General features: G+C 33.7%; 1 protein-coding gene across 1 annotated transcript; it reads right to left on the bottom strand.

Moving 5' to 3' along the window:
- Positions 1–1,770: 1,770 nt before the first annotated feature.
- LOC140919425 (uncharacterized) lies at positions 1,771–8,182 on the bottom strand. The gene is given in 6 exon segments (XM_073365437.1): positions 1,771–2,538; positions 3,313–4,215; positions 4,423–5,226; positions 5,308–5,454; positions 5,528–6,130; positions 8,063–8,182. Coding segments are annotated over 6 exon segments (3,345 nt in total).
- Between the last annotated feature and the right edge of the window lie 12,245 nt (positions 8,183–20,427).

Genomic DNA, 20,427 nt, shown 5'->3' with positions numbered 1-20,427 from the left:
ATTTAAAATCGACGATGAAAAATAAATAAACTTAAAAATTGTATTACAACGCTCTTATCACTACAAGCATTATTATTATTTTATTAAAGTACCCCTTTTTCCCACGCGCGTGTGCCAAACAAACGTCATTCATGCAACTCTTCGAGATCGTTAGTACCTAAATGTTGGTGTAAGGGGTCAGTTCATCCCACGGCAAAATTAGACCAAATAATAAGTTAACAACCATAAAATATAAATATAAAATCTTTTTGTAATAAAAGATTTAGAGAAAATGATTTTTATAATTCATAAGGTGTACCAAAAATTATAAAATATATCTAAACAACAAGTAGTAACTCACCTTAGAATAAATAATTATATAAAAATAATAATGGCAATAAAATGTATGCAAATTATGCATGTCCTAAACATACATGATCCGGATATAGCCAGCCACTAAGGCGTCCACACAGAAGTCACCCATACCAATGGGGAAAATTAAACCAGCCACTAAGGCGTCCACAAAGATGCATATGGTATGTCATGACAATGATAATGATGTTCGAAATGTACAAATCACTAGCCACTTAGGCAACCACAAAGAGAACTATTTATTAATGCATTCAATAATCAATTTCCTCATATTGTTAAAATGAAAAATATAAAATTTTTATCAATTTCATCAAGACACATATATTGTTCATAAAAGTCAAGTTTTAAAATTTAAATACTCAAGAGTCAAGAATTTAAAATTAAATACATCATAATAAACATGTTAATGACTACATCATTATAAAAATCATAACTTTATAAGTAAGTACTCTAAAACATGTATGGCATTGAACGTTTTCACAACAAACATATTGATGAAGGAATGGTAATAAAATATAATTCTATAATTAATTTCATCAAAATAGAGATATTACTCAAAAGAAACAATCAAAGCATGATAGTTAATTTCTTTACGACGAAAATAAAATCGACATTTTTCTTTTAAGACATCCAGACATCATATCAATATCTCACGAATTGCTAATTTAATATCTAGCCTAACTCCGCATGGGGAAAAAGCCCTTACCTTGGACGCTTTCCTTCCACGTACCACTATATAGCCCTCGAAAATCTCACCAAGATGAATAAAAGTTTATAGCTTCGATCAGAATGCGAGGGAATGTAAGGATGGTTGTTTGAGTGGCTTAGAAAATATTTGAGGTAAATGTAGTGTTGGTAATGGCGTGTGAGTGATTATGACTTATTTTCCTCTACTGCAAGTTAATCGTGTCCTAAGAAGGAGAGGTGTATGTGACTAATAAAGGAGGCATAAAGTTGATCAGAGAGAATGAATAATTCTCTTCATTGGGTTTAATTGCACACATGAATAAGGAATTAAATTGGAATAATGTCATTCAACCGTTAAGAATTAATTGACATTCATGTATTTATTCTTGCTAGTTACACATTTGAATGGACACAATATAAACTAAATATTATAAAATATAGTTATAAAAATAGTAGTGTGGGTGAAAATAATTTCTACGAGTTTTACTTAGTCAATAATAAAAATCCCAATAATAAATTATTTCATATGAAAATAATTTATCAAATAATTAAACATCCAAAGAATAATTATCTTACTATCGTCACACTAAATTAATAAAAAGGATAAACAAAACTAAGGATTTTAAATTAATTAATTAAAAAAAAGGGTGTTACAATACTTACCCCCTTAAAATAGTTTTGTCCTCGAAACTAAGAGGTCTCTAGAAGGTCTGGGTAAAGCTCTCTCATCTTCTATTCCAACTCCCAAGTAGCATCCCCAGTCGTTTGGTTCCAAATCACCTTAACCAATGGAATTTCCTTTCCCCTCAAATGTTTGGTAGTTCTGTCGGCGATGCTTATCGGTGGGACCTCAAAGGTAAAATTCTCCTTCAATTGAATATCATCTGGCGCAATAATATGGGATGGATCTACCATGTACTTCCTCAATTGTGATACATGGAACACATCATGTAAATTAGCTAATTTTGGTGGTAAAGCAATTTGATACGCCACTAGACCCTTACGTCGAAGAATTTGGTATGGTCCAATAAACTTCGAAGTAAGCTTTTTAGACTTCAATGCCCTACCAACTCCAGTAGTAGGCGTCACTCTCAAGAATACATGCTCATCCTCCTGAAACTCCAAGGGTCTTCTATGTCGATCATCATAACTCTTCTGCCTGCTCTGTGCTGTTCTCATCCGCTCTTGGATCTGACGCACCTTCTCTGTAGTCTGTTGCACCAACTCTGGCCCTATAATTAAGTTTTCGCCATCCTGATACCAACACAAGGGAGTTTGACACTTGCGCCCATACAAAGCCTCGTACGGGGCCATACCGATGCTTGCATGATAACTATTATTATAGGTAAATTCAACAAGAGGCAATAGATCATCCCAACTTCCTCTGTTATCTAATGTACAAGCTCTTAGCAAATCCTCTAATGTCTGAATAGTCCTTTCAGTTTGACCATCGGTTTGAGGGTGGTAGGCGGAACTCAATCTCAATTTAGTACCCAATGCCTCATGCAATGCTCCCCACAAACGAGAAGTGAACTTTGGATCTCTATCAGACACAATGCTAGATGGTATCCCGTGTAATCTAACAATTTCCGCAACGTAAATCTCTGCAAGCTTTGATACATTGTAAGTAGTCCTTACAGGTATGAAATGTGCGGATTTTGTGAGCCTGTCAATAATCACCCAAATGGAGTCAAATTTCTTCTGAGTCTTAGGTAATGCCACCACAAAGTCCATAGATATGCTATCCCATTTCCACACTGGTACATCTAATGACTGCAACAATCCAACAGGTTTTTGGTGTTCAACCTTAGCCTTTTGGCAAGTCAGGCAAGACGCCACATATTCCGCCACTTGTTTCTTCATTCCTGGCCACCAAAATCTTTGCTTCAAGTCTTTATACATCTTTGTAGTACCAGGATGAATACTCAGTTTGCTCTTGTGGGCCTCATCCAAAATGGTTTTTCTCAACTCTGCATTATCCGGCACACAAATACGTTTATTACACCACAAAATGTTATCTGGACCCACTTCAAATTTGGGAGCCTTGCCGGTCTCAACCAATTTTCGTCTCCCCTGAATAGCCTCATCGGTCACTTGAAGGGCTTTTATCTCATTCATTAGTTTATTATCTACAACGATCATTCCACATTGTACTTTTCCCGACAAAGAATCCATATTAAGATTCAAGTCGCGAAAATTCTCTAACAACTCTAATCCTTTCAATGTTATGGATGACAAATGGGCTCGCTTCCTACTCAAGGCATCAGCCACCACATTGGCTTTTCCTGGGTGATAGTTCAATGTGAACTCATAATCCTTGATGAACTCCATCCATCTCCGCTGTCGGATATTAAGCTCCTTCTGGTCGAACAAGTATTTCAAACTTTTATGGTCACTGTATACATCAAAATTGCACCCATACAAATAGTGCCTCTAAATCTTTAGTGCAAAAACTATTGCAACCAACGCCATGTCATGCGTCGGATAATGTTTCTCATGCACCTTCAACTGTTTTGAAGCATATGCTACCACTTGTTTTTTCTGCATAAGTACACAACCCAACCCTTGTAAAGAAGCATCACAATAAACTTCATATGGTTCTTCTGGTTGTGGCAACACCAACACCGGTGATGTAGTTAGTTTCTCTTTCATCATCCGAAAACTCATCTCACATTCCTCCGTCCATGCATAAATATGATTCTTCCTTATGAGTTGTATCAACGGTGCTGCAATCTTGGCAAAATCCTCAATGAATCTTCTATAATATCCAGCCAAGCCCAGGAAACTTCTAATCTCTGTGGTAGTCTGTGGTTGTTTCCATGCCACCACAACCTCTACTTTAGTTGGGTCAACAGCGATACCTTCCTTTGAAATGACATGTCCCAAGAATTTCACCTCCTCCAACCAGAATTCACATTTCCCCAAATTAGCATACAATCTCTTGTCCTTCAAGACTTGCAAAACTTGACGTAGGTGAACTTCATGTTCCTCCAAGCTCTTAGAATAAATCAATATGTCATCAATGAAGACCACTACAAATTTGTCTAAGAAGGGGTGAAATATACGATTCATGTAGTCCATGAAAATAGTTGGTGCATTGGTGACACCAAAAGGCATCACCAAATACTCAAAGTGTCCATAGCGAGTTCTGAATGCAGTTTTAGGAATGTCTTCTTCCTTCACCCGAATCTGATGATACCCCGACTTCAAATCAATCTTTGAAAATATCATTGCTCCTTTGAGTTGGTCCATCAAGTCATCAATGTGTGGCAATGGACACCTGTTTTTGATGGTGACTTTGTTAAGCTGACGGTAATCGACACAGAGTCTAGACTTTCCATCCTTCTTCTTGACTAGGAGCACCGGTGCTCCCCAAGGTGAGACACTCGGTCGTATGAACTGTTTAGTTAAAAGGTCCTCCAACTGATTTTTCAACTCTGACAATTCCGATGGAGACATTCTATATGGGGCAATAGATATAGGTCCTGTACCCGGAGTCACATCAATTGAGAATTCAATATCACGAACTGGGGGTAATCCTGGTACATCCGGCGGAAATACCTCTGGAAAATCTTCGACCACAAGTATCCCGTCTACCTCCACCTCTAGCTTCGTACTGACTGAGTTGAGGGAAACACACTTCCGAACTCCCTCTTTCAAAGAGAAGTTCAATTTATTGGTATCGAGGAATCGAGAAACACCTGGGTTTGGGAATATCACAGACTTACGAGCACAATCCAATAGAACATAATGGCTTGAAAACCAATCCCTTCCAAGGATCACTCCCACATGCTTGAGGGGAATACAAATCAAATCAACGTTGAATCTCATATCGAACACAATCAACGGGCATTGCAAGCAAGCCGTATTACATTTCACTGATTCGGTAGAAGGTAGGGTAACCACCAAATCAAACGGCAAAGTAGTAACAGTAAGTTGGAGCGAATCCACCCAATCCAATGAAATGAATGAGTGTGTTGCCCCCGAATCATAAATTACATTAAGTGATTTTCCAGCAATTAAACACTCACCTTGGATAAGTTCAGAGGAAGATGGAGTTTCCTCTCCATTGATGTGGTAGACACGTCCTTTGGCAGTAGGGCGTACAACATTGTCGTTGATATTGTTGCGGTTGACAGCTCTATCGTTCTTCTGTTCAGGGCATTCATTTGCAAAATGGTCTGGTTTCTGTCAAATGTAACAAACCCTTGGTCTGATTGAACACTCAGATATCTTGTGTCCTTCTCTGTTGCAGCGAAAACGCTTAACAGGGTACGCCTGGTTCTGACCTGGAATTTTTGGCCCTTGACCTTCCCCGTTTTGAGGTCGAGGTTGATCTCTAGCATTCCCCAGTGGTCGGACATATGGCTTGTGTTGTTGATGCTGCTTGCCCCTATTCTGTTGGTCGTTATGCCCCTTTAGAGGTAGATATTCACATTTAGAGGCCAAACTTATGACTCTAATGATATGGATGGATTTAAATCTCTACCTGAGGTCTGATGGGTCCACCTACAACACCCCTATTCAGACGGCTCTGTTTCATCTGCTCCACTTTCTTGCATTTCTCCACTAGTACTTGATATTGGCGTATCTCCAAGGGCCCCACTAACTCCTTAATTTCATACCTAAGCCCGCTTTCAAACCTCTCGCACATGTATTCTTCATCTATCTGATTTAGGAAATAGCAGAAGTGCTTTGCTAGGGACTCAAACTTTGCCGCATATTCCGCTATCATGAGATTCCCTTGATACAACTTCAGAAATTGGGCCTCCTTCTGAGCCCTAGCACTTTTTGGGAAGTATTTTTCTAGGAACTTATTCTTGAAAGCCTCCCAGGTTAGCTCTTCATGATTTGTCTCCATCATTTTCTTCGCACCTCGCCACCAATATTCAGCTTCACCAATCATCAAATAGGTCGCATACTCTACTTTCGCATTGTCAGGGCAATGTAGGATCCCGAAGATCTTCTCGATTTCTTGCAGCCAAAGATCATCCTTATCGGGGTCATGTTCCCCTTTGAATTTAGGCGAATCTTGTCGACAAAATTCATTCAATGCTCTTGCTGCACTGGCTGCTTCATCCCTCTGATCCCTCTGTGCATCTCATTGAGCCTGGATCGCAGCTTGTTGGGCCATTGCTGCGGCTATTGCATTCATGGCTTGGATTGCCTCAGTCATGTCGTTTCTTCCTTGGGGAACCGATCAGTTTGTGCGACGAGCCATAACGCTTCCTAAAATTATCTAATTAGTAAAATATTGTAACGTAATTTTAACTTTTGGGTAGTACGTAAGTCTTTTATTGAACACTATATAGTAGGTTCGGGTTATACAGCAAGTCGTTCTTTGGAGGGGTTCCCAGGAAAGAGAGGTGGGTCAATGGACCACTTAATAACCAAGTCTTTCCTTAGCCAAAATCCCTCCAATACAACTTTTTTGTATTATCCTTCCCTTTGGTGTTCTAAATATAACATATGCAACCAAATTGATGAAAATTAGAAATGTTGGGTTTTATTATTTTCCACAGTTCATAAGGTGTCATACTAAGAATAGGTCTTATATAAATTATATCATGTTTCTCCTCAAAAATGCTTTGCAACACCCATTTCATGAATCATAGTGCGTGCCATTTCTTGAAGAGATATATTTTTCCTGTCTACAACACCATTTTGCTGGGGTATTTTGGGAGAGGAAAAATTGTGTAAAATTCTTGTCTTTTCACAAAAGATTTATTTTCAAATTCACCGTCATGATCACTACGAAATGTTTTGATACAATTGTATTTTTCATTTTGCACTTGTTTGCAAAAGGTAGTGAAAATTTTATACGACTCATCCTTGTGTCTAAAGAACTTTACCCTTGTCCACCTGGAATAATCATCAACAATAACGAGTCCATAATTTTTACCATTGAAAGAGGCAATATTTACTAGATCAAATAAAACAAGGAGTAAAAGTTGAAGTGGTCTAGAAGTGGAAACAACATTATTTGAAATAAAAGATGATTTAGCCTGTTTCCCATTCTAGCATGCCTCACAATAACATCTAACTCAAATCTTAGATTTTGCGATCCTCCGACTAGGCCAAGTCTTTTCAACTTTGAGATTAATCTCAAGATGGCATATCGAAACCTCTTGTGCCAGATCAGTTGTTCTTTACTCACTGACATGAGACACTTTACTTGGGTTTTCAAATCTAATAACTTTATTTTGTAAATATTATATTTCCTTTGACAAGTATTAAGTATAGACACATCTGTTTAACTAATCACCTTACATGTCTTTTGATTGAAGACAATATCATAATCATTGTCACTTAATTGACTTATGCTTAGTAGGTTATGCATTAGTTCTTTTACTAGTAGAACATTTTTAATAGAAGGAAGAGAACCATTACCTACTGTGTCACACCCTATAATCATACCCTTCTGATTTCCACCAAATCCCACAAATCCTCCTTCCTCGAAGGTTAGATTTTGGAACATGGACTTTTCTCCCCTCGGGTGTTGTGACTAGTGTTTCAACTTTCTTGCTAAGGATATTCTACAAGATAGATTATTTTCTTCTTAGGTACTTACATTTGGTGTCTTGTCTTTCAATGTTTTCAACATTGGGAAAGTACTTTTATCATGACCTTTCTTTTGGCAATATAAGCAAGCAATTTCAAGTAAATTAAACTTTGGAGGTTCCACAAGTTCCCTAAATCCAATGTTTTTTCTAATGTTTCTGCTAATACCATAGATCATCGAAGATTGTTTGCTTATGTTTACGTCATTCTCTAGAAAATATTGAAAGGCTTTTTCATACTAAACATAACTACAAGCTCTTATGAGATTTTTGAGATATTATCCTTTAGAGTTAGATTATATTTTTGTATGTTTTCAAAATCTTTTTTAAGGAAGTTGTACTTTGTCTGTTAAGATGGAATTATCTTTTCTAAGGATTTTTAGTTTTGAGGAAACATTGTGATTCTTGTTCATAGACTCATTTGATATTGTTATAAGTTCATTGTGAGATAGATAGGATAATACTTCAATTTCCTCATCAATAAGTTCATTGCCTGAGTCAGAATAAACATCTGCCATCAGAGCCATGTTAACATGTTCTTCAGCTTCATTAGAGGATTCATTAGAGTCATCCCATGTAGCCATTAAACTCTTCTTCTTTATATTGAAATATTTTCTTTGAAAGTTTCCTTTCTCAAGCTCAAGACACTTTGATTTGAAATGTTCTGGTTCTTTGCATTCATAGTAGATATTTTTTTTTTCTTTACTTTCTCTTATATTTGAAATGTTCTGGTTATTTGCATTCATAGTAGATTTCTTCATGTTGTTCCACATGCATTGGATTTTACCCTAATCTTCTGATTCACTTTCCTTTGAGTCCTTCTTAGTTTGTAGAGTGTTGGAGTTTGCTTTGTTTCTTTTTGATTTGAGAGCCAAAGACTTTGGGTTCCTTTTTGGTTCATCTTCGACTAGTTTAATCTCATGGGATCTGAGTGAACTCATCAACTCTTCTAAAGACAATTTGTTAAGATCTTTAGCCTCTCGAATTGCATTTACTTTTGCTCTCCACTTGTTAGGTAAACTTATGAGGATCTTCTTGACATTATTAGATGTAGTGTAACTCTTTTAGAGAACCATTAGCCAGGAGACTAGGCTTTAGTATTAATAAAACATTTTCTCAATGCCTTCATCTTCTTCCATCTAGAAGAGTTCATACTTCCCTACAAGTAGAATTGCCTTAGATTCCTATAGTTGTGAATTTCCTTCATAGTTGAGGACCAGGGTATTGAAGATGCTTTTTGTTGTTTCCTTATTGCTGCATTTTTCGAATTCTTTAAAGGTGATAAAATTCATCATGTAAGTTCTAGCTTTATGATGCATCTTGTGTTGTTTCTTTTGATTAGCATTGAGATCCTATTTGGATATTTCAACACCAACAACATATTTAGAAGCTTCATATCTGTCTTCGACTATGTCCCGAAGTTCAAGATCATTTGAGATGTAGAAACTTCTCAGCCGGTGTTTCAAGTATTAAAATATCTCATCTTCAAACAAATGAGGCATGTTCACATTTCCACCTGTAACTTCATCCCCAAAGGTAGTCATATTAAACAGATCTTTACTAAACTGTGTTTGAATCTTCTCAACCTATAACCTAACTATGTTTAAATCTTCTCAACCTTCAGGCTGTTGAGGGCGACAACCACTACTGGGCCAAGTTACAAAAGTGTTTAAGATGGTTTCTTTGTCAAACTCAACAAAAGTGCTTTCATGAATTGCTCTTAGAGATTGTTTTAGGTTTCACAGTGTTTAGAGAGAATACAAGATTTTTTACGAGTTTGTATCTCTAACGGTAGTAGATTTCTCTCTTATTGTTACTTATTCTCTTGCTGTTGTTTTAGTGACGATCACAAATCCTTTTATATAGAAGCTTTTAGTCCATTAGGGTTTCTGGCCATTGTTGTGATTGCATGAAATCAACATGTGAAATAATAACCCGTATCATTAGAGATATTGAGTCAACATTAAAAGCTTGTCCAAATCCGTCTTCGTAATTAATTCATTGTACCTTGATAGAAATGGCAGGATGACTATAAGGTGTCATTATCAGAGGATGTCATACACTTCTTCAATCATAGGATGAGCCTACTAAGATGAGTAGATGATGTTTGAATGTTGACTTTATTAGAGTGTTGACTTTATCATAATGTTGACTTCAGAGTGTTGTCTAGACGGTCAATTGCTTTACCAAGGTTATCAGACGCAAAAATCATCAGAATGAACTTGTATTAACTGATTCAACACAATCGCGTTGAGAGCGCGTTTGTTAGATTTAGTTATATCTTAATAGATATTTTTAGAGCATTGCATTAATTTCCTTGCTTAGCTTTTCTTTTCATAAAATAATTTTGCATAAAGACTTTAAAGTTCATGACAAGGATCTCTACACTTAAGCAAATTTATTAGCATAATAAATTGTTCCTACAAAATGATTTTTGTTATCATTAAAACAAGGTTCAAATATGTTTTTGGTCATTGCAAATATACTTCATTTTAATTTTAGTCCCTATAATTTTTTTTTGCTTGATTTATATCCTTGCAAATTCTACCGAGTTTTAGAAAAGTCCTTTATGAATATTTTTTAGTAAAAAAATGGTTACGTGACTAATTTTGGATGAAGTGACACATGGTGACTGTGTAATTGTTGTTGACTAGACAATATTTACTATTTAAAATTAAGATTTATTTATTTAACCCATTTTATTAAAATCTTAAAATTAATTTATTTATATACCAATTTAAAAATAAAAACTCAATAATCTTCGTCTTGGATCAAGAATATAAATCAAACATACTCTAAAAAAAGACTTTTTTAAAACTTGTTCGAATTTGCAAGAATATAAATCAAACAAAAAAAATGACGGGGATTAAAATCAAAATGAAGGATATTTGCAAGGATAAAAAATATATTTAAACCTTAAAACAATTAAGGTCATTGTTTTATAAATGAAATTGGTTTTAACAATATTCCCTATTATGATGATGACAAACATCAATTTTTGTGAACAATTTTTTTTTATAATAGCGTGATAAATGTAGAGTTGTTCAAAGTAAAGCACTAGCGCTCCCCATTAATATGATCATGTTTTTAAAAAGAAAGTGGAGTACCAAATTATGACTAAGAGGGTTTGCCAAAGGAAAAGAAATTGTTTTCACAAACGTACTCATCCTTTTGTCATCAGACATAAAGAGTTGTACATAGACGTAAAACACACCAAAAAGATATAATAGTTAAGTCCTAAAAAATTAAAGTTCATGACAAGGGTTTGCACACTTAAGCAAACTCATTAGCATAATAAATTATTCCTGCAAAATGATTTTTGTTATCATCAAAATAATTAAGGGTCATTGTTCTTCAAACCAACTTGGTTGTAACATGGGTGTGACCTTGTAGACTCTCCCTTAATTGGCAATAATATTAAATATTAAATTAATATTAATTATTATAAACAATGAGCGATATATAACAATGCATTATTGCTACCTAATTAATGAGAAAATTGGTGATACAACTATGACCTTATCACGACCACTGTTTACCGTACAATAATTATCCATTTGTCCAAATGTCTAATTGAACACAAATGAGTATGTGTTATCCTTGCAATGTACAATTATTTATTTATCTATCCCAGGGCAAACATATAAATACCAATGCACTCAATATCACATATTAGTCCGTTTCAGCATGGCTATGCATTTCCATGGTTTCACTGTATCGATAGTCCCAAGACATAACTCCTGTTATGTAGGATGGACAAATTCAATCTACATCACTCACACCCTCCGCATGGTTTATTGTTGGCCCAATTACAATCTTTATGATTGTCTTATTATAGACAATGTTGGATGGCCTTAAAGTCTAAAATTGCCCATGTAGGGATTATAATGACTTCAAGTTGAAGGGCTACTCAACATGGTTGCATGAAAATCATTAATGATAATTACGAAACAATTATGTAACATTCTCATGGTGGGTAAATTAAATATAAATATTATTTATAATATTTATATCTATGTGATTATTTGATATCTCATATATATGATTCGTGAGATGAGGTCATTAGTGTACTCACATAATAGTCTCGATGTATTATTGTCATCATAATTAACTATAATACTTTGACAAGGTTGCCATTGTGAGAACATTCTCTTTTATCTTTCTCAATCTTTTTCTTATGATAGCATTTGATTTCATAATGTCAAGATTTATTGCAATAAGAAAGAAGTTTGTTAAACTTTTCCCCTTTTTTCTTATGGTAACAATCTATGGCAAATTGTCAAAAAAATTCACAATAGTTATATTTCTTTTTTCACTTTTTAACTTATTTTAGGAACAAATAAATTTTCATAAATTTTTTGTTCCATCTCGTGATCCCATTAGTTTTTGAAATGTTTCATTTGATATAACAAAGTTGGTAAGATGATTTTCTAGTCCCTCAACTCCATTTTGTAAAACTTCATTTTCTTTTACTTGAGGAGGTTTAGGAGGATGTTCTTTGTAAGTCTTAAATGATTTTAAGATATTAATACACCTAGACTCGCAGATTCTCCTTTTCCTTTTTTTAGCTCAAAAAAATGTTCTTTACATTAACCACTTTTTCGAGATAAAGTGATTGAGTCATAAAGAAGGCTATCATACTCATCTTGCATAAATTGACTTAAACTACGTGATTCATAAATAATTACCTCTTCATCATTTGATATTGTCATCAAACACATGTGAGTTTCTTCCTCGTCTTTCATTTCTTAATCTTCTAAGTCATCCCATGAGGCTATCATGGATTTTTCTTATAGGAAAACTTCTTCTGCATTCTTTTATTTAAAGGACACTCATTTTTGTAATGTCTCAAATTCGTTGCATATATAATAAGTTACTTGACTTTTTTTACTTCATTCTTTGGATCTTCTTTTCTATTGTTGTATATCTTTTAGTTTTGATGTCTTCTTCTAAACTACCTTGAGTTTTTCTTTTCCTTTTGATGTTTTTTTTGTATAGATGATCTCTTGTATTGAAGTATCTTTAGTGCTATCATTTTTCCTTTCTTTTGAAGTTTCTTTTCTTGGATTATTGCTTCAAGTGTTTTCAATGATCCAACCAAATCTTTCAATTTTAATTTCTTCATATCTCTTGCTTTAGTTATTGTTATGAGTTGTGACCATGGGTCTCCATATTTTTAGAAGACTCCTTAATATTTTTCTAATTATTTCTTGAGTTGTATATGTTGTCCAAGAGATCCCATTTCATTTACAATAGATGTTAACCTTGCATACATTTCATCAATAGTTTCATCTTCTTTCATTTTAAACATCTCAAGTTTTCTAACTCCAATATCAATTCTTGTATCTTTGTCAAGACTAGTTCTTTCTTGATGTCTTTGAACGGAATCCCATATTTGTTTAGCTGTTGTGGATTCAAGTGTTCTATCATATTATTCTTTGCTTAGTGCACATGTCAAAAATAAATGAGCTTTTGAGTTTAAAAGTACATTTGCATTGTGATACTTAAACCCCAACAAAAAGAATATACAAAGTACATTAATCTTCAAGCATAATTCGCAACAGTTTCAAATAAAATATCAAAATTTCTTTCCAAATAAAGGCTTAGGACACCACTATTACACTTAGGCAAAAACACTTACATGAAAATCCTCACTTAAAAATATCTTAGAATCAAAGCAACTAAGATTTATCAATCATTTACGTTAGATTTACAAAAAAAAACTTAGGGATGATTGATTTTTATCTTAAAAAAACAATAAATTACAAATAATACCTAATTGCCAATAGTTTTACAAAATAGAATTTCAACTCAACACTTTGTAAAATACAATAAATGACTCCCATCAATTATCACATATCAGAGTACTAATCGTCAATTGAAAACCTGTAATAACTGCGTTTTTGCAAACACGCACACATAAATAACACATAGGGGAGCATATGAGGCTTGATACTATGCCACCACACAAGTGGATAGATAATTCAAATCGATCATGTCCTCATACATCCCCTCAACTCAACTTGAGACACATATACACAACACTCGAGGTAAACGTGTGTTGCATGGTAGCTCCTAACATATGGGGTAAACGTGTGTTGCATGGTAGCTCACAACACTCATCGAAAGAATATTCCAAGGTCAAATAATCTTGCCGTAATGCTCAACAAAATACCTCCACAATCAGGCTCATTGAATTTCCAGTTCAAGGCCTACCTACAAAATAATTTCCAGGTCAAATACCCCAACATTGAATTTCTCCCCCATTGCCCTAGGCTACTCAATTCATTAAGGGTACCAACCTTAGCACGAGTCAGAACTACCACTAATTCATCGTCTAAGGGGCAATATCAATATATATGTACAAACACCTCAATTCAATAAAATCAAAGTGGTCTCTCATACACCATCTTCACAAAATCTCAAATCATACAATTCAAGGGTATAACATACGAAAAGTCAATGTATCTCAATATACAAAGACTCCTAATTACTCTCTGTTTTATGATCTTATATCTCATTACATACTAACATTTATTCACTTGCAATTCTTTACTCCTCAATCCAAACCAAAAATTTGTTAACCACATATATATTCACTTACAAATAGCAATACAAAATTATTTGCACAAACATACAAATTGCAACACAAGTATACACAATTCACCATATTTTAATTCTACTTCAACCAATATCGAGCATATTTATAAACAAATATAGTACACAATATATCAAATACCCAATTACGAAATAATTCAATTAACACACATTGTCAAAATTAAATCAAACAAAACTTTATAAAAGTTTCTAATTCATGTTTTAACCTTTATAAATTTCAAAGATTCCCAATAGTCAATTATTACTCAAAGGGTTTTAGTTGTACATAGTGACCCCCTGATGAATGGTGGGAAATACGATTTCCCATTCATCTAACTTATTTTAAACTCATGAATTCAAATTCACTATCATCTCATACCTCGGTTTGACTCTTTCGTGTGATATAAGAATCATAATAATTTTCAGCAACAATTGCAGGTCGACAACACGCAATGAATGCATCCAAAATCATCAATGAGTTTGAAGAGTAAATTAAACATGGTTGATATTTTACGCGGAGCATAAAAATCAGTGTTACATAATTAATAAAAATATTCAGAGTATAAACATATTCAAAATGACATAAAACAAGTTATCAGAAAATGTCTTACCAACATGTTAGAGCACTGACAGAGTCCAACTTCAACTTCACTGAAAAACACAAATGAGTAGTGCTTCATGAAGATTTCGAATAGAGGAGTCCAAAATTGATGTTAGTTTTTTGAGAAGTCAAATGTGGTTTTCAGAAATAGGCCAAAATAACTTGCCCAATGAAAGAAACGCAATTGTTTCCAATGAAACATAACCATGATCGATAAAGTTAATGCAAAAAATGAATTAAGTGATTGATTTTGTGTGGGGACAATATTAGAGTCGATTCAAATAGCAAGAAATTGGTGAGAATGAATTTGAGTGGAGGAAGGTTTTTATTTCATGGTTGTGAGATTTCATGAGAAAGAAGAAGCATATTTGTTTCTTTTTAGTACAAGATGGGGTTGCGAATACCACTATAGGGGGTGCAGTTCTAGTAAAAGTCCAATTCTCTTTTATTTAAATTTAAAAACTATACAATCATACCAACTCATTTCTAACACTTATATAATTAAATTAGGGATTCTAAGATATTATTAATACATGAATATAATTATTTACAAAATAAACAAAAATAATTAAAATGAAACAATAGTTATAACTAATGAAAATATAATTATATGCATGCTTATCATATAGTGAAATGCGCACAAAAATATCATAACAATTATCAATAGGTATATATACACATGAAATTACTCAAAATATTATTCATTACAATATTATTATTTTTAAAAAATAATTAAATGTAGTATTATAAAGGTATATTTCCACGAGATCAAATCAAATATGCATAAAACTATTACACCAAATCGCACATATAATAGAAAAAAATAATCACAGTAGAGTAATATATATTAAGAAGAAATTACATGTCTTGCCATCAACTGTCCATGAAGCTTTTTCTTTTATTGTGAATGCATGATCATTCTCATTTGTTCGAGGTACGTAGTTCCTATTTTCAATTATGCTTCACATATCATTATCTTGAGAAACTAGAAACAGTTTAATCTTTGCTTTCCATAAGTAGTAATTAGTGTCATCAAATAATTGTCGTCTATTTGCATATCCTTCTTCTGGTATGAACATTGTAGTTTTTAACATCAATTCTTCCTGGATCTTTTGTTGCTACATTGTTAAGTGCTCAAACCTTTTAGAGCTAGAGCTTTGATGTAAATTGAACTGAATGTAATTGTCTCAAGAAAGATGGATTTGAATTGTGACTCTCTTTTTGATTTGCACTTTTAAAAATCTTTCTCAAGATAACACTTGGAAACTTCATATTACTATAATGAACCTACTTGTGCTTGAGAAAGATAAAGAAAAAAAAAAATTTAATCTCGGAATTACAGTAGTGCGATTTAGTGAAATAATCAAATATTAAAGAGATAACGATAAAAAAATCACACACGAGAAATATCATGGTTCATCCAACGTGGACTAATCCAGTTCTCACAAACTATGAGATTTTCAATAGTAAGTTGAGAAACCTCTCAACTCAATCTTCCTGCTTTAGTTACACTTGTCTATACACTTGTGTTTTCTTAACTTCAATAGGCTTACACAAGTCACTTAAGTTTTCTCTCAACTAGAGAAACTTGATGGTGTTTACAACAAAATGATATTGATAATCGTTTGGATCAATTTACAACACTATTGATATGGGTAGATTGAAATAAGAATACACTCAAATGTCTGATTTTAAAATCTATGACAAAGAGTTGTAGCATGTTTCTTGATAATTGAAGAGAACTTTGGTAGCTTTGTGTTGAGACAAAATCTCTCTAATTTTTTTTAATGATAACAAAATTATTCTAAAGATTATGATTATTCTTATTATCTAATATGTGCTCTTGAGTGTATCTAAATTAAGAAAACAGGTTACTCATCACATCAAAAGAATTGTATCTGATATGTCATCTAAGCTAGAGGATAAACAAGTAGAGGATAAATATTTAACCTATAAGATAAGAGGATATACAATATCACAGAAAAGATGAATCCACAACAAATTAAAATAAAGATAAATCTGTACATTAAGTCAGACAGTAAATGGATAAACAAATCAAGAGGATCCAAGACATAGGATGAACAAACAAAAGGATGAACTACTAGTGTCATTCATCCTCTTACATAGGAAAAGTCCAAAAGTACAAAAAAGTGTGTACTTGACAAGAAAGGCAAGACCTACAACTCTTGGAAAAGGAAAATGACAAAAGTACAAGTAACGTCCTAACCTATGGAAAAATCAAACCACCTATATGAGGACGAACTGCAAACTTGGTGACTCTTCATCATATGCATATTTTTCCACTATTTTAGTCTTATTTATCCTCAACTACTAGTTAAATTAAGGATTTATTTGATATATTTTGTTGATTTTTGTTCCTTGAGTTAAATTAAATATTTTATGTTTTATTTTAGTGATTAAGTAGGAATTTTTCGTAATTTTACATTGCGTTGTGTTTTGGTGCAGTGCTGAATTTTAGTGAGAAATCAACATGACACATGTAGAGTATTTCAGCCATATCTGGCGTTGTGGATGTCCAATTGGAGTCAAACCAAATGCAAATGAAAGCCAGGATCCATAGCTACACCTTTCAAGAAGACACCGGAACCAAATGCAGACTCGAAAGAGGAGCAAAGTGCAATATACGCCGGACAGCAGATGCTGAGCGCTAGAGCGCGCCCAAGCGCAAGCCAATCGCTTTTTCCCAGCATTCGCCACTATAGAAACGCGCCCAAGCGCATCCAAGCGCGCCTGGGGCGCGATACCCGCACCAGCAACCATAAAAACACAGATTTTTACTGTTTTATGATCTTTTTGACTCTGGGGAACTTGGGAGATTTGTGCCCTAGCATAGAAACTCAAAGACGGTCGTTTCTAACGCCATTGAAGCAGTTTTATCAAGAATCATCCATGAATCATTCTTGTAATTCTTCTTTAATCCTTATCTTTTGTATCTCTGTCATGAGTAACTAAACCCTATTTGTTAGGGATGAGTGTAACCAGATGAAACCCTTATTTTTCTGATTTGATTTCTAGTTATATGAATGAGTTTATTGAATTATTTTTCTCATCTCTGTGCTTAATGCTTTTTATTGCTTGATCAACATTAAAATGTTCTACGATTTGTATTTTGAAACGGAAGTGGACTTTACAAATGCTTGAGATGAGAAATTCATGAATTTGTAGTCTAGACATAGGTGCAGGTCATGAAACCAATTAAATTAGTTGCAAAGCAATAATTTACAAGAGAATTTCTATACGGTAATGCTTAATTCTAATCTTAAATCCACTAAGGAATTAGGGGTTACTTTGGAATTAAAGGTTCTGTCACTAAGACATTAGGGCAAGAATAATAAAGAGAATTCGGTAATAATTCAATAAAGGAATTCAGTAACTAGGATCAAATTAGACACCAAGGTTGGATTCGAAGTGAAACTCATCCCTGACATTTTTCTCATTATAAAAGATCAATTTTATTATTGTTGTTAATTTCAAACATTATTTCAATCAACTTGGGAACCTTTTTGTTCAATTCTAGTAATCAAATATAATTCAATAGTAAAACGCAATCCTTGAGTTCGACACTCGGTACTACCGTTTTATTATTACTTGCAACGATTCAGTACACTTGCTGAAACGAAATCAGTGTTCTTGACGTTTCTTCATTGATCTTGGATGGTGCATTCTCTGTCTTGAGTCTTGAGTGTAGCTAGGGTATATGTCGCATGATTGAGGGGCAAATCTTGAGCTATACATTTTTAAAACATCACCCTCAGATCCCTCCGATGCAGCCTCTTAGGTGTGACTTTTGCGGAGAAGCACATAAGAATGGAAATTGTACTGATGACCTTGCCGAACTAGTAGAATATGAAGATTTTTTTTTGGAAAGTCACAGAAAACGACGAGCGTTACATTAAAAAGATCTATTGGGAACAAATTATACCTCCTAAAATTCTATCCAAAGAATCAAATGACAAAGACTTTCACATTACGGATGTTTTGGTTGAATTCATGAAGAATAACATGGTTTCAATTGAAAGATTTGAAAGTCAATGTGAGAGGTTATTTGAGCAAGTGGTTAAATTTGAGAAGATGGAGGAGAAGTTGAAGATTGAAGATAATTTCATTGTTGTGGTAGAAGAAGATAAGCAAGAGGAAAAGACGAACGAGGAAAAGACGAACGAGAAAAAGAAAAAAAGAAGAGATTGATAAAGTTCGAGATTCAATCTATGCCTTGTTCATCAATGTCCAATTGAAAATGACATGGAAACAACATCTTTTATTTCTTAAGTTCATGGAATTTCTACCAAACAAAAAGAAAAAGAAGGATGATGTGTTCTTCCTGTCATATATGCCACCTTGACAGTAGTTGAGACGTCAAGCTCAAGACACTAAACGAGCGCTTATTGGGAGGCAACCCAATTTTATATCCTTTGCATCGTATTTATTTATTGCATTTCAGATTTATTTTACTCCATTTAATTCCAATTTTAGTCTCTAATTTCTATTTCTCTTAGTTTTGATGTTTGGTATGAGCAAGGAATCAAAAAAATGCGTTGAGAAGCGATTGTACAGCTCCAAATGACAGAACGCGCACCCAAGCGCTTTTTCCAACAAAACGAACTAAGGTTGCAAGTACATCCTTCACTCAACAGACACCAAGAGGCATGTTTTATGCTGATCTATTTTCACCTCACCAGTATACTGGCGACCATAACGGAACAAGAGCGGATGATCTAAACGAGAATCCTTGAACTACTAAACTGAGAGAAGTTTTCTTTCCTTTTTTCTTTCTGTTGTTTGTCCTGTTGCTTTCCATTTTCTCGTTTTCTTTGTTTAATGTCATTGTATGTTGACTTTCTTTTCTTTATTTTTTTTTCCTTTCACTAAATGTGTACTATGATGAAACAATCGTATTGAATTGCACTTAATCTTAAAATTTCTGTATGTGATTTTGTAAGTTAAATTTCATTTCTTAGATTATGTTATTGCTCAAGTCAACAAGTCTTCCTAATGCATGCATTCTTGATTACTAAATGGTTGTAGAAGGCTAATATGCCATCAATTTTTCAAAAATACAATTTTAACTTTTCAGAAGCATGTTGGCTTTATTTTGATTGTTCATACTCTCTCTTATTATCCTAGCTGTGAGCTTTTGAGCCTAAACACTTAAATTCTTTGTTGTGTGATTATCCAGACATGTGTTATCCCTCTGTCATGAAACCAATTAAATTAGTTGCAGAGGCAGTAGTTTAAAAAGAGAATTCTTGTACGGTAATGCTTAATTCTAATCTTAAATCTACTAAGGAATTAGTTACTTTGGAATTAAAGGTTATGTCACTAAGACATTAGGGAAGAATAATAAATAGAATTTGGTAATAATTCAATAAAGGAATTCAATAACTAGGATCAAATTAGACACTTAGGTTGGATTCGAAGTGAAACTCATCCCTGACATTTTTCTTATTATAAAAGGGCAATTTTATTTCTATTATTAATTCTAAATATTGTTTCAACCAACTTGAGAACTTTTTATTAAATTTTAGTAATTAAATATAATTCGATAGTAAAATGCAATCCTTGAGTTCGACACTCGGTACTACCGTTTTATTATTACTTGCAACGATTCAG

Source organism: Cicer arietinum, chromosome 2 (assembly GCF_000331145.2).
Source record: "Cicer arietinum cultivar CDC Frontier isolate Library 1 chromosome 2, Cicar.CDCFrontier_v2.0, whole genome shotgun sequence".
Lineage (NCBI taxonomy): Eukaryota > Viridiplantae > Streptophyta > Magnoliopsida > Fabales > Fabaceae > Cicer > Cicer arietinum.
Note: the sequence above shows the minus strand (reverse complement) of the source record. Positions and strands in the feature narration are given on the sequence as shown.